Source organism: Corvus kubaryi, unplaced genomic scaffold, assembly GCF_017639235.1.
Source record: "Corvus kubaryi isolate FWS band 111438036 unplaced genomic scaffold, C.kubaryi_AGA036_p1.0 37392, whole genome shotgun sequence".
NCBI lineage: Eukaryota > Metazoa > Chordata > Aves > Passeriformes > Corvidae > Corvus > Corvus kubaryi.
Genome location: NW_024581131.1, coordinates 12,855,852 through 12,871,541, shown reverse-complemented (window position 1 = coordinate 12,871,541; position 15,690 = coordinate 12,855,852). Strand labels below are relative to the sequence as shown.

The following is a 15,690-nucleotide window of genomic DNA, read 5'->3' as shown; positions in this document are numbered from 1 at the left end:
TATTCCTTTCCTCACTGGAAACTAATTATTTGCAGCACATACAAGGAAAAAAATCCAAAACCCACCCAAATCCACAGCCTACAGTAAGATCTGTGCCTGGGTCTTTACTCAGACATTTAGATATGAAGTTACTTGTTGCATTTCAAACATAGTAGGATACACTAAGAAGTTCAGACCTTCACGAGAATCCACTCCAATTGCAATGGTGTTCTTCATGGTGACATTGACTGAGACAACAACATCTGCAAAGTAGGGGATATCCAGAGAGACCATCCGGATGTCAGTCCTTCTGGCAAAGATCAGAAAGCTGGTCATTCCTGCAGAGTTGAAAACGGACAGATATTAGTGAAGAGCAAGTTCAGTCAACTGTAGCCATCATTTACCCAATATTCTAGAGGTTACATCTACTTCAGTGGAAAAGGGAAAGTGTGTCAGGCAGATCTTGGCTTATGGACAGTCTGTGTACAAAAGCTTTATTGAGCATCACTTAATGTTTCTTTACATCCAAGTTGAAAAGCAGTACCCTCATAGAAGAGTTACTTCTGCTAATATGTGTGGGAAATGGAAATCAGGAGTCACTTTTTTCCTGCTAAGGAGGAAAAGTGGATGTACCACGGCCTGAAGCCAAGTGCCTTCAACCGTCCTCAAAAGAGGGTTCACAGGAGGAGTGTATACAGACCTATTAAAGAATATAGCACCTTGTAGTTTAAGATTTCACCTCAGTATTACAGCAAAAGTATGGGAAAAAAATGTGACATTTGGTTTACTTGTCCAACATCATTTTAAGAAAAATGTCTCCTTCATCAATCCATTTATCAGTAAGTTTCTCCATAGTAATTCCCACTCAGTTTGAAGGTACAGGCACCAAATGGGTTTTTCAAGGGGTAAAGCAGGTAAGCACATAGAAGTGAAATTTGTTCTCTAACAAGGCAGAGGCAAAATGTAGCTGTGATACAAAACTGCAATGAGGATCCTACAGAGAAGACTCACCAGGGGAGCAGGTCTTGCCATCAGATTGCAGGTTGATCCCTGTAGGGCAGGTACAGCTGTAACCTTTTGGAGGAGGTGCCAAAAGGCACAGGTGACTGCAGCCTCCATTGCTAACTTCACATGCTGTATGTACTATGGAAAAGAGGATGAGAAATCAATGAGCCAGTAGCACCAGCACAAAAAAGGGATGCAACAGCTATAGAAATGAATTCTAGAATGCCCTCAAATACCAAGCTGAGAGTTAATTCTCATGTTCTCATATCCTATACAGACACTTAAGACAATGAGGGCTGACAGGTCAGCTCCTTGCAGAAAAGATGTGCCACACAGCAGAGCCGGAGCAAGCTCTCAGCTCAGTGGGGCTGGGGGTGAGCTCTGTACCTGGTGGCCTGTGCCGGTGGAAAACATGAATATCCATAAGATTCTCCAGATTGTCCTGCAGCGTTTCCCGAGACTGCCCAGTCCTCCTATCTGCGCTCTGGATACTTTTGGCCTGCCAGTCTGTCCAGTAGATTCTCTCGCCATAAAGAGTAAGTCCAAAGGGGTGAGGCAGATTGTTCCCAATCAGCACCTGCTCAGATTACCCCCAGCCCCCCAAGAAATAATATTATATTATATTATATTATACTATATTATATTACTTTAAAAACTAATATATTTATATAGAGTATATATAAGTGACTATGAAGTCACTAAGGGAAAGAGGCTTCCTTTGCTCCCTCTAAACTTCATAACATACAATCACAGCAAGAGGAGAGTGATGAGGCAACCTTAGCCCTCAAACTTCCCTCACACACAGTTTGAAATTAAAAGGGAGCTTTTTTCTCTCAGTGAAAGCAGCTGTGTACTTTGACTTGTAAATTTCCCTTTCCATTGGAAAAAGAGGCAGGAGCCATGAGCACTTTGTGTTCAGGCTCCCAGGCCTGCTCCTCAAAGACGGCTTCCTTACCTTCCTGTGGCTTCCATCCAGACTGGCATACTCGATGGTCTTCATGCCTGCATCTGCCCAGTACAAGCGCTGTGACTCATAGTCAATGGCCAAGCCATTGGGCCATGTCAGGTTGGAGGAAATGATCACCAAGCGGTTTGAGGCATCCATCCCAGCACGTTCAATTTTTGGGTTAGCTCCCCAGTCAGTCCAGTACATGAACCTGAGAAGAAGCCCAGACAGGAGTGAATGCCCACACTTCTTCACTGCCAGTACAGCCAGGCAGTGCTACAGAGAAGCAAGGGAGCCTGGTGCCTTCAGGCCCTAGCAGGAAGAAGCATTAGACTATTACTGTACTCATGTCCAGCCTTCAGTTTTTGTAACGTTCCTAAGATCATACTCAAATTTATATACCTTCTACTGTCCATAGGCTGGCCTAATCACAATGTGTAGGAAAAAGTTCAAGGTAATAGGTCAAGGTCTAAAAATGAACTGATTATTTACCAGTCTACACCACTAGCCCTTTACACTCTTGCTGCATTTGTGTTCTGGTAATCCACTCAAGGAAAGAATAGTAGCACACTTTCATTCTAGACATTCAATGCTTCTAAAGCAATGGCTGGCAAGCCTTTTCCTATCCACCCTATCCCCACCTCTACATGGTCTGAGGACATCCTTCTGACTGAAACCCCAGTTGATAAGCAGGGAGCTTGAATACAAATTCAGTGTACATGTGAAATAGAGAAATAGAAAACATCTAGATGGCTCCATTCTCAGTATTTTTTGTACCATACCTTTAGTTATTACATCCCCAGGATAAACAACTGAAAACACCAGCCAGCTCCTGCAAGCTTCACAGCACAACAGGCAATTATCTCTGCTTATCTTGTTCCATTATCATCTAAAATCATGTCTCTAGTTTCTGCTGTTAGCAGCTTGTAGAACAATGGCACCAGCAAGGAAGAAAATTGTACAAAACCAAAGAACCAGAATATCTTTAGACATGCAAGAATTGTTATGTCATCCCAGAAGAAAGAATCTCTTACCCTCCAACAGGGTCCACCACAATATCTCTAGGTCTGTCTAGGTTCTCCCAGATTAGAACAGTTCTCATGGTCCCGTCTGTGTTGGAGACCTCTATCCGATCTGTTCCTACAAAAGTTGAGAGAGAAAATGACAGAGATCAAATTGGAATTGCAAGAGCTCAGGCAAAAAAAACCTCCATACAACAATTCCCTATATTCTTCCCCTATATCCATCACTGTTCTTAGCTGGAAAATGGGTAAGAAGTGGGGCTTGAAGTGTCACTTTCCATCCTCTCAAGTCACCTCTGTGGCTGCCACTGATGTGGAGTCCTGTATGAATATAAACCACCTCTTACCTAAGCCCCCAAGCCATGAGACAACACCTAGGAAAGAATAATCTTCCTTACATCTCTCTCAACTATGACTCTCCAGCAGGGAACATGCTCCAAGTATTACCTGCTGCACCCCAAGATACACTGCTGGAAGATACATAAACGCACACAATCACAAGCTCTGCAGCAAGACAACAGTGATGAATCTTTTTACAGAATTAATCCTGGGGATACTGCAAGGAGAATTATGCTAAGGGTTGTGCCTCAATTCACACTCATTTAGAAGCACATGACATGAAGCTCCATTTTTTGCTACACAGAAATAGACAAATTTGGAATGAGACAGACAGAACTACCCAGTGGATTTTCAGTTTTCATGACTAATAAGGAAGACAGAAATCTATGTAAAGCAGAGGATCCCAGTACCTGCATCAGTCCAGTATAGTTTGTTGGTGACCCAGTCAATTGCCAGTCCAGCTGGACTTTCCAGGCTAGTGTCCACCACAACCTAAATGAAAACAAAATGAAAAAATCCTTAGTGAAATTAGACCTTAGGGAGAAAGTACTTGCCCAATGCACTAGCCACGCACAAACAATGTTAACTTTCAAAAGGCAAAAGCCTGAGCAGAGCAATGCCACACAAGAGAGAACATCAAGGACTTAGAAGTCCAAATAAGGCTTTTATTTAGAGAAGTATCTATTTTTTGTGCCTGTTCAAAATGCAAATCCAAACTTTGAACTCTGTTTGCCTCATTTATAGCACCATCAACCTAGGAGTGTGTGCAAAAAGCATTCCCAAAGAGCATGACTCTTGTTCCAAATGTAGAACATAACAGAGGATTTAATACTTCTTCCTTTCAGAAGAATACTTCAGATTTTAGGCCTACAGCAAAGGAACTGACCACAGCCTACAAATCACCATGCTTTATGTCTCCATTCAAGGTTTTCCATACACCCAACTTGTTTATGAAGTGTCCAGTGATCTCATTAGTTTGCCAGAACCAGGCAAACTAATAGACAAAAGATCCACCATGAACTGCAGCACCTTAAAAGGCCAGGGTATCCCAGTGGCTTCAATCTGATGCTCAAGGAGTCTCCCGGCCAGATGACCTCCACACATAGTGAACACTGTACCTCCTGGTTTGATCCGTCCCATTTTGCTCGGCTGATGGAGTCAGTGCTAACATCTGTCCAGTAGACATAGTCATCCTTTGAGTCCCAGTCTAGAGCCACAGCACTGCGAACATCAGCAAGGGGGATGACATCATCTGACAAGTCATCTGTGTCAAAGCTGATCCGACGGATGTCCATCCTTCGGGCAAAAAGCAGGAACTTGTCAAGACCTGATCAAAGGTCGAAAGGTCTTCTTTTAATTTCTCTAAGTTCAACAATACAGTGACAGACAGACAATTCCCTGCTATATCCACAACCTACATCATCTCTCACTGCCAAGTCTTTTGTCTTTTTTTTTTTTTTACTGGAAGCAAAACATCACTGGGAGAGGATGGGCAAGGGTGGTCAGAGTGGCTGTGAGCTCGCTCCTGGGGTGTAACCTATGCTGAGGGAACAAGGCCAACCATATTCTTCAAAGGATGGCACAGACATCCCTCCAAATCAAATAGCTATTTAAAAACAGCTCTTGAGAATTTGGGAGATAGTTGGTCTAATTCTTTCACATGGTTGCAAACTAGGAGAAATGTGGCAATGATGAGGACTGAATTTTTTGTTCATCACTGACACAGTCATAATGGGAATTTTAGGGAGACAATCAGCTGTGAAGGGTAGCATGGCATCAATAGCAGCCCTGAAGTAAGGACCAAGGGTGGAATTTGTCTGTATCCCCACTCATGAAGCCTAGTGAGGGCAGTGAGAATACACAACAGGGGAATGCATCAAAAAGGTGAAGCATCCTCTGGAAGGACCCTTAATACTTCTAACTCAGTCTATCCAGCTGCATCTCCTCGGAAGCAAAGGCTGCTGACGCTTAATCCCACTGCCAACCCTCCACCACCCACTGAACATCTGAGCATGTGGTCCCACCTCACTTACTCTGGGCGCAGGCATGGCTGCTGGTCTTGCGGAAGCCTGTGGGGCAGGCGCAGGTGTAATCCTTGCTGCTTGGCAAGCAGAGGTGAGTGCAGCCTCCGTTGTTGTCCCCACAGCGGTTTCTCCCTGCTCAAGTAGCCAAAGAGAAAAGCAACCACACATAAAGCAAAGAGTAAAGAAACAAAGAGGAAAAAACACTAGCTGAAGTGTCAAGATCACATGGATATAACTTCCCTACCCAGCAGTTAATTGAAAATAAGGAAATGTATAAACTAAAACACTAACTCCATTTTTATGGCTGAATTTTAAAATGAACATTTAACTCAATTCACTTCTAGAGCAGATAATGGCAATTGAAGAGGAATAAGGGAGGTGTCTGTCATTATGATGCTCACTTACAATTTTTCCCCCATCCCAAAACAGCTCTTGCATAAACAAGGCCCACGTATTTCCTACTCAGCGGCCTCCACCCCCGATGTCAGCAGGGGGAGCTGCGGTAACACCCAACTCCGAGGTACCGGGCCGGGAGACCTCAACACGAGGGCGGTGGAGCAAGTTCAGCCACAGCCCCGGGCACAGGCAGTGATGTGTCCATGTGCTGGGTTCAGGCTGTCATCTGCCGGCTTTACAGGGAGTGGGTGGCTCCAGGTCTTGTACTGGCTCAAATGAGTCTCTACCCGCTCTGCAGTTACCTGCTGGCTGACGCTGAGGATGCAGCGTGTGGATGTCCATAGGGAAGTGGAGTTTGTTGCGGATGATCTCCTGGTTCTTGCCTGTGAATTTGTTGGCACTATTGATGCTCTTGGTGTGCCAGTCTGTCCAGTACAGACTGTCCTCAAACACAGTGATAGCAAACGGGTGTGGGAGCCCTGCAGTAGACATCCAATACAGGTATATAATCAGGTCTAACACGACTTGGGCTAGCAGGGAGACAAGGGAATGATCTTTCCACTGCCCTTTAGGCTTCACCACGGTCAACCTGCTCAAATACGTTTTACACTAATTTAACAGATAATTATTCTCCGCTGTCCTATAATCAAAGATAGAATGTTAGGGGGCTGGAATGGACCTTAAAGATCATCTAGTCCCAAGACCCCCACCTTAGGTAGGGACACTTCCCACTAGACCAAGTTGCTCAGGGCCTTATCCAACCTGGCTTTGAACACTGCCAGGGTTGGGGCACTCACAACCTCCCTGGGCAACCTGTTCCACAATCTCACCACCCTCACAGTAGAAAATTTCTTCCTAATATCGAACCTGAATTTCCTCTCTTTTAATTTATATCCAGTACTCCTTGTCCTAGCACTACAGTTCCTGATGAAGAATCCCTCTCCTGCTTCCATGTAGGCCTCCTTCAGATACTGGAAGGTTGCAATCAGGTCTCCACACAACCTTCTCTGCTCCAGGCTGAACAGGCCCAACTTCCCCTCCAGCCTGTCTTTGCAGGAGAGTGCACCAGTCCTGTTATCAACTTCATGGCCCTCCTCTAGATTTCCCCCAACAGTTCCATGTCCTTCTTATGTTGGGAGCCCCAGAGATGGATGCAGCACTCCAGGTGGAGTCTCACAAGAGCAGAATCACCTCCCTCAACCTGCTGGCCATGCTGCTTTTGATGCAGCCACTGATGACTGGATAGCAAACTCCATCCCTCAGTGGTGACAGAATTCATTCCACAGTCAAAGGAGACAAGCACAGATGCAAGAGCCAGCGTCTCAAACTCAGATCAGCACTGTGCTACTCTGTGGTCTTTATTGCAGAAAGCACTCCCTGGAGAAAGCCTGTTACTCACCTTGGCTAATAACAGCCTTCCTATTGCATCCATCAAGGTCAGCCCTCTCAATGACATGATGTTTGGCATCCACCCAGTACATTCGATGTCCTGCATAGTCAATGGTCAGTCCATTGGGCCAGAAGAGGTGTGTATCCGCAATGATGCGCCGATTAGAGCCATCCATGTTGGAACACTCAATACGGGGAGTGTTGCCCCAGTCAGTCCAGTAGATAGTACTGGAGGAGGCAGGGAGAAACAGCTAGAAAACTTATGGCCCACATACTGCACCCAACATCACTCCTTATCAGGGCAAAACAATATCTGTCCTGTGACCTCGAGCATGAGACTGGGTCACAGCCATGGAAGAAGTGAAAAGTAACACCCAGCCTGCTGAAAGCTGAAGGGTCCAGAGAAGGATTAAGGCTTTGAAGGGTCCCAGCATTGCCAGGTTCCCTAAACTGTCAGTGCCAACTGAAGTCTCAAGCCCAGAGGTAACCTTTGCGACCTAGAATGGGGTTTTCAATGTTCAACAAAGAAGCATGTACATGGAGGGATCACTGGGTTCCCCCCTGGTTTCCCACGTTTTCACTCACCCCTCCATAGGATGCAGGGCAATTGCTCGGGGCTTCTCCAGGTTCTGCCACAAAAGCACTTTCCTGTGAGTGCCATCCAAGTTTGCTACTTCAATTCGAGATGTCCCAGAGTCTGTCCAGTATAATTTGTCATGGATCCAATCAATAGCAAGTCCACCTATCTCCAAGAGAGAATTAAGTGCAGAATGAAATCATGGATCTGCACAGAAGAATAGTTCCCTTTCCCTGTTCACCTTAGAAGAGGCCCAGTTTCTTTCCTGCCAGCCAAGATTAACTCCAGGGGGACACTCACACCCATTCCATCCAACCCATACCCTTGCTCAGGGAGATGCACTTCGTTCTGAATGCTGGGTCCTCCGCTTTTCTCCCCTCACCAACCCGAGGCTGTTGCCTTTTTTGTGATGACGCACCTGGGCTCTCCAGCCCTGTGGAAACCACCTCTTCCACATTGCTACCATTCAGATTGGCCCTCATGATGCGATCAAGCGTGACATCAGACCAGAACACCAGCTCCTTGCTGTGGTGAAAGTCAAGGGCAATGGCATTTTCCAGGTTGTTCAGGAGCAGCGTATACTCGGAGCGATGAGGCAACACTTGTCGGATATCAATTCGATTGGCGAAGAGCAGCACCGGCTCTGGCCCTAAGAATATATAGGAAGACGGCATTAGAGTATTTGACAGCATTTGACTGGACCAACTGGACCATCCCTCTGCACCAAGTCCCAGAACACAGTTTTGCAGGACTGGCAGCAGAAATCAACCCCCAAGTGCAAAACACTTCAGAGAGCTGTTTTTACATCCGCTACGCACAGTCCTAACTCGAAGATGAGCAGTTTTAAACCTTCTGGCAAACATTAACTCAGCAAGAAGAGATCATTCCAGGTCCCACCTAAGCCTACCTCACCTCAGCCTCTGAAACCATATCACTAGACAGCCACTTGGCAGCTGGACTATAGTTTGTTTTTTCCTATGTCCATTTCCTAGCCATGCTCACAAACATGCTCTACTACACCTTCTACAACAGACAGGGCACAGTTGAAATATGCCTCAGCCAGATATAAACTCAGCAGGTACTTCCACTTTAAAAAAAACCAAAACACCCAAAATATCGACATCCTTCATGGATTTCACTAGGGGAATTCCTAATGAAATCTAAAGTCTTTAACTGGAATTTCTAATTTCTCAGCTCCTACATTAGAGGAGGAATACAGTTAAAGAAGTGTATAGACGTCCTTTAAAAAACCCAGCAGATGTCCATAAGCAGCCATTCATAGCATTCAGGATTGGTGACCAGCATGAAGGATTAAACCACAAGGAGGTGTGATACATCCTCACTCATTGGAAAGACTAACACACTTCCTGAACAGAGACAGAAAGCTCATTTTGTCCCAGGTTCTGAGCCACAACGAATGACAAAGGACTAGGAAGAGAAGGCAAGCACTATCTCCTTGGCAGGGAAAGGAAACAGTGTAGTACACCTCTCTCCATGGTCAAAATCACACAAAATTTTCACAAGCATTTATCAACAAAGTGGGCATATCGAATACAAATCCAGGTACTTCCTTTCCTTCACATGTTTGTTTGGTGAACAGCACAAAGCTGCCAGTGAAGAACTAGAGACATAATTATGAGAACTGGAGCAACAGATGCACATCAGTTTTGTTGTTAGGCTGAGCTCCCCTTTACCGAGAGCTTTGCAGCTACGTTTGTCAGGTCGCAGCTCGTAGCCTTGCTCACACCAGCACTGGAAGCCTCCTTCACTGTTGGTACAGCCTTGGCTGCAGTAGCCTTCCTCAGCACACTCATTCACATCTGCATGTTACAGAGAAAGTTACCGTTAGATAGATCATCAACAAACCCGACAATCTCACTGATAGATTGCATCTGTTTTCATACTCTGATTTTCACCCTGTCATAGCCACCAACTTCAAACATACCAAAGCAGCAGGGAGGAGGCTACTGCTCCAAAAACCTACCTTGGCATGATCGGCCATCTTCCAGGAGCCTGTAACCTGTGTGGCAAGTGCACTGCACCATCCCTCGTACCGTCTGGCACTTCTGAGCACAGCCACCATTGTTGACATTGCAATTCTCCTCCCCTGTTCGTGGACCTGTGGAAGAAACATGTGAAGATAACTGAGCTGAAACCACATGGCAGCTGCTCTTGCCTTCAGCTGTTAGGCAGCAGTTGCCCTTCAAAGCAGGCTGAATGAGAGGGGGAGGACACAAGCTGTGCTGGAAGCTTCCTCTTTGCAGTCAGAGCTCTCCTCTGCAGGCCACAACTGAACAGGACAGCAGAGCTCAGATTAACTTGTTTTTAGGATTCAGTATCTCTGCAGGCAAGTGGTGATACCTGAGATCATAATCTTTTCCCCATTATTCCTTGTGTGAAGTCTTTAATTGGCAAAACCAACAAGGTTTTTTTCCTCAATCTTTAACTCTCTCCATTACCACAGCTCAGGCTTTCTTTCCTACACGTATCCTTCAGTAACACCAGATAGATTCCCACACATTACTGAGCCTCCATTTATGTTTAAGACTGAACTTGGGAGGACTTACGGCAGTTTTGATGTGGGCTCTCATCACTGCCATCTCCACAATCATTTGCTCCATTGCACAGCTTCCTCTGGCCAATACAACGCCCGTTCTCACACAGGAACTGGTCTGGGGCACACTGAGGGGTGCCTGCAATAGAAGAAGGGAAAAGTAGCACACCACAGCTTACTGATGGAACAACAGTGATGGTGAAGAAAAGAATACAGAACATTTTCTAAGATTTGTTACAAACTTTTCATATGAGCACAAATCCATTACTTCCTCTTTTCTTGAGTTCAGCTCATCTAGCACTCCTTACTGCTCCATGTATTTTTATGCTGATTTGGAGGTCTGCAAACTCTCCTCCAATCTGAGTCCACTGTTGCTTTACTGTGAAGCTTGTCTAACTAGTTTCTCTTAGAATGACTGGAAGGTCCTGGCTTAGCTCCCTTTGGTACCAGAATCCACAGCTCTACTCAGCATGTGCAAAGGAGGAGTCAGTTCCTCAGTTTAATAATCTGATCTGTCACAGCAGCATGGCTATGGATCTTAAGCCTGCATAGGAAGGAACATCTTGTCTAGCCCTAGCTGCACTTTGATGGACTTGGAATGAGATTTACATGCATCCCTGAAATCTGAGCTCAGGCAACAGGATTTCACATGACCTACACACTTCAACTTCTGCTGTTGGCAAGGAGACTGTACAGAATTCTTGTAAGCAAAGTAATACTGTTTGTAGGGACTTTGCCAATCTGATTGTTTCTTCAGCAATAACTGCACTGTCCTGTTGCCTCTTACTTCTTTTACCTCTTAAGGTGACTTGATTAGCAGTCCCTAAATCATCACCCTCTGATAATCTTACAAAGATAACAGGACAATACAGTTACCAGCAGAGAAACAATCAGATTGGCAGACTGCCTGTAAGCAGTGTGGAAAAGGGTAGTTGTGAGATTAACAAGTACAGTTAAGAACTACAGACACAGAGTGGGAACATAAAACCAAATCACATGCAGATTCACTTTTCAGAGCACAGGAATACTTTATATGAACGATTCTGAAACTTGGGACTTCATTTGTCATATCAAACATAAAGATCCTTACACCAGCTGATCGCCTAGTATTTTAGGAATCTTCTCTATGGCCAATAAAAATATGATTCTGCACTAAAACCAAGAGGATTTTAACTCTTGCTACAGACATTGGGACACTACACTGTGTCACTTAGATGAGCCAGTACACATCCTGCTTGGAAAACCCAGTTTAATTTTCACCGTAGACCTTTCACTCTCACCATAAATCTAATGTAGAGCTGTACAACTAACCTCACAGTTAACAATACCTTGTGTTTGGTTTGATGTGGACATAGTGAATTTCAGTGGCTCTGGAAGTTTGACTTGGTTTCTAGGTGGCAATTGTTCTTTCAGTACCTCTAAATACCTTTGTTATCAGGATGAGGAAACAGGGTTACTAGCTTGTCTTTAAGTACAATTGCTTTTTCCAGGATCACCACACTGATGCTCAAAACAGCTGACCAATGGAGAGCAGCTGCTCTCAAATGACTACAAAGTGTGCCTCTCCAGGTCATCTGAGCTCAGCTGTCCTTGTAGAACACCCACTCTCCACTCGTCAACAGCCCCCAAAACAAGAGGTACAGTTTCATAAATCCATTTTGTCACCCCTAAAACCACTGCTCAGAATACACTGATCCAGAAGGATTGGTACACATAGCTGGGCTCCACTCACTAGGATGAATTCATGAACCAGTACACTCTGTTCCTCAACAAAGCCTATAGACATCCTGAAGGCTTTAAGGAAAAGAAAAGATTCTAGACATTCCTTGAATCCTACCTTAACACTAGGGTGTGTTGAAATCCTCCTCCTCTCCATAACCACTATCACGCAAAAGAATACCAGTATGTGAAATGAATACTAGAAAGAGCAATTCCTGAGCAAATATCTAAGGGAGAAGCTGACAACCTTAATCCTCTGAAACAAAGGCTTTATTCTTCTCTTCCACTAAATGTCCTTTTTGATTCCACTGCCTGCTAGAATTGTCAGCAATTTCACAATGCAACATGAAAGCCATCCAGAACTACCTAGAAGGCAGTTAGTATATAAGTTAGTATAGCCCATATGATAAAGGTAGTAACTTGGCACATTATTGATGTTTCCAAGTCTGAATGGAATTGTCCCAGAGCTCTGTGGTAATTCACAGTGTAGGGACAAGATAGGAGGATACTTGACCAGAAAACACCTTCACCTAAGTTAGTTTAAGCACACAGACCTGCACAAGTTGGCAAGCATATAAGATGACCTACAGATCCCATTCTCTGGGAAGGACCGAAACTCTAGGCTGAACTCACCGAAGCAATCCAAAACAGACTTCACTACCTATTACCTTCAGAATGGAAACATTAGCTATTAAGCAGCAAGGCAGCAGGTCAAACCTGTGTTCTCACAGTTCTCCTCATCACTGTTGTCAGAGCAGTCATCTTCCCCATCACAACGCCAGGACAGACGGACACAGCGTCCCGACTTACAGCGGAACTGGTCAGCTGTGCACATAGACATAGCTGAGGGTCCAAAAAAGGAATATTAGGTGAGCAAGAAGGATCAGAAGAGAGCCAATTCCAAAGCTAACTGTCCCAAACACTCTTTTGCATCCACAGAAATGGAATGTTTCCACCAGTTCCCAGCACTCACTGCAGTTCCTCTCATCTGACTGGTCATCACAGTCAAAGTCTCCATCACACCTCCAGCCAGCATTAATGCACAAGCCACTGTTGCACATGAACTCTCCAGAGCGACAAGGCTGGTGAGATGCTGCAGAGATGACAAAACACAAAAAGAGCAAACTCAGACCAACATAACACCCCCAAAGCTCCTCAGTACCACTCTTACCCTCCATTATTAAGGAACTTGGTCCTGAATAGATTTCTCCTGGAAACTGTTGTAATTCTTGTAAGCAGAAGTGCACTGACTACACAGTCAGTGTGTGTTCTCACCACTATTCTCACTTTCCAGAGTTAAACAAAACCCCTAATAATGAAGGGGCCAGCTTATGTGTGAACAATTAGATTGCCATCTACACTGTAAGCCCTTCTCAAGCCAATGCAAAATCCATTTAGGTTTGTAACTCTGATGCTTGGACAAGGACATCACCCTGTACTAACTTACAGCAGTCAGATTCATCAGACCAGTCCCCGCAGTCATCATCACCATCACAGTGGTAGATGTCCAAGATGCAGCGTCCATACGCACACTGGAACTCCTCCAAGCTGCAGGTGGCAGCTGGAACATCTGATGCTAACAAAGGAATCAAAGAAAGAATGTGTGAGGTGACAAGGTTCAGTCCAGTTTAGAAGCAACCTTCTCAGTCCCATAATGAATTGGCAAGTATTCAATGGAAAGGAGTTGGAAATTACTAGCCATTGCTGCATAGCTCTGCATGATTTGTATTACTGAGAGGAATGCTGATTTTGCTTCACTGAAAAGCAGGTTAAACCTATATATAAAGACCCTCAAGCAGAGAATCCAGTAAATACAATTTTAAAAGAAGTTACATAGGATATTAGGCTATGAAGACTGAACTTTCCAAGAGTTAAACTCTAGAGAAGCAAAAAGCTATGAAGAATTGATGGGAAAGCCTCAAAAAGGATCCAAGAGTGTCGCATTCCATCTTATGCTTGAAATACTATGTCTTAGTGCCCAGAAAGTGTTTAAATTGTTTAATAAATCTGAAAAAAGCTAGACAGAAAAACAGAGAGAAAAATAAAGAAACCCTTAGGGACAGCTCCATATTAAGGACTGAGGCATGTCAGAATGCAAGGTTAAACTAAGGAGTGATTCCTTTAAAATTTTAACAAAAATAAGCACTTGAAGACCAAAGGAAGCAAGCAAGCAGCAGGGTGTCCAGGCCAGCACCTGACCTTTGAGGATTTCCCCCTCCCTTTCCTCTCAAGCTCTTGCCAAAACAACCATGCCTATTTAGCAAGGAGCACTGCCTGAGAGATGACCCTGGGCAAAGCCAAACAAACTAATGGGCATGGATTTGCCTACTGCTCTCTGTTCAACAGTACACTAAGTGGGAAGGCATGAAAAACATTTTGAGTCCCACAACAGAATCTGACACCTCTTCTCATACTGTCTGAAGAAGGCACTGTATGTTTCAGGTATACAAGTCTCCCAACTGAGGAGTTCTGAATATTAATCTATTAAACAAAACAGAAAAGAAAGACTGAAAAGAAAGAGTAGTCCGTGAAGTGAACTACACCTGCCTCTCCAACCTGAAGTAGTGGGTGCAGCTTGAAGGCATGAACTAAGAGCTTAATTCAGTGAGTGTCCAGTGGTTGGATATGAAAATGTGTCTTAATGTGTCCCTCACTAAAGGAGTCTGAATGTTTTTGGTTTCCTTGAGAAAATGAAGTCAGTGACTTAAATTATCATGTTGTGTGATTCAATTATAACACTCACATCCCCAAAAGAAACAAAAAGAAAAGAAAAAAAAACACCACAAAAAAGAAGAGTGTAGACCTGCCTTGTCCCAGATGAATGACAAACATGATTGTAGATAAGGAAAAGATGACAACCACATGGATGAAGATAAGAGAATAGGAGGTAGCCAAACTGACCTTCTTAGCAAGTTACTTAGAATGTCTTACAGAGACAACTGCCAGCCAGGACTGAAATAGCATTCCAGCTCAGGAAGCAGGGACACCACTTCTAGGTGCCCCTCCACTCCCACAGGAGGCAATGCTGGAACATCTCTCTTCCCTTCCTGAGGGTCTATTCACAGTCTTCGGTGAAGTGACAGGCAAGGGAATGAGAAAGGCAGAGAGCGAAAGGAGAAGGAGAGAGGCTGGCTTCCTCTTAGAGTCCTTCCCTGTCTTAGAAATGTTTGCAGCCCCTGGCTTTCTGCCAGCTCTCATTATCTGGAGAGATAAAAGACAACTCCCCCATGCATCCACTCCCCCTGCCCTTCAGGAGCTGGCGGCCCTCATCCCCCTCCCAGAGCCTTTTGAAGTTTCCTGCTATCTAGAACAAATTCTGCAAAATGCCTTTGAGAGCAGGGTGGGGGAAGGGACCACTGCAAGTTCCAGAGACATGGACAGTGCTAACAGACACAGGAGAGAGGCAGTGTGGATTAGAAAGGGACACAAATTCCTGTCCCACTTCCTACAAGCCTGTGAAGGCAAAGAAGGAAACAACTGTTGTGGGTTCTCATGCCCCAGCCCCAGCCTGCCCTTCAGCATCAGTCACTTTTTGGGAAACATCCTGCAAAAAGCACTTAAGTGAAAAGAGACTGGGCAAGCAGGAGGTGTCTTCAGTGTGCAGTACCTGAGGGTGCTTTCAATAAGCAGAGTACCCCTCCACTTCCAAAATTTCACTCAGGAATCAGACAAGAAGAAAAAGAAGGGAATAGTATTCTTGTCTTCCAGCTGCCCTTCAACTCCTCCAGTTTTATAGAGAA

At 44.7% G+C, this 15,690-nt stretch overlaps 1 protein-coding gene across 3 annotated transcripts in view; it reads right to left on the bottom strand.

The window, feature by feature from the left end:
* LRP4 (LDL receptor related protein 4) overlaps positions 1–15,690 on the bottom strand; it is an 83,736-nt gene that overhangs the window by 13,702 nt on the left and 54,344 nt on the right. For 2 of the 3 annotated variants that reach the window (XM_042038476.1, XM_042038478.1), the window contains exons 6-23: positions 13,398–13,526; positions 12,924–13,043; positions 12,668–12,793; positions 10,245–10,370; positions 9,662–9,796; positions 9,372–9,497; positions 8,096–8,326; positions 7,686–7,842; positions 7,111–7,328; positions 6,014–6,190; positions 5,325–5,450; positions 4,410–4,618; positions 3,702–3,783; positions 2,965–3,070; positions 1,940–2,141; positions 1,372–1,561; positions 991–1,122; positions 177–317 (exon numbers count right to left, since the gene is read on the bottom strand). In XM_042038476.1, coding sequence (XP_041894410.1) covers positions 177–317; positions 991–1,122; positions 1,372–1,561; positions 1,940–2,141; positions 2,965–3,070; positions 3,702–3,783; positions 4,410–4,618; positions 5,325–5,450; positions 6,014–6,190; positions 7,111–7,328; positions 7,686–7,842; positions 8,096–8,326; positions 9,372–9,497; positions 9,662–9,796; positions 10,245–10,370; positions 12,668–12,793; positions 12,924–13,043; positions 13,398–13,526 — 2,733 coding nt within the window. The remainder of the gene's footprint in view (positions 1–176; positions 318–990; positions 1,123–1,371; positions 1,562–1,939; positions 2,142–2,964; positions 3,071–3,701; positions 3,784–4,409; positions 4,619–5,324; positions 5,451–6,013; positions 6,191–7,110; positions 7,329–7,685; positions 7,843–8,095; positions 8,327–9,371; positions 9,498–9,661; positions 9,797–10,244; positions 10,371–12,667; positions 12,794–12,923; positions 13,044–13,397; positions 13,527–15,690) is intronic. The other variant, XM_042038477.1, reaches the window with a different exon arrangement.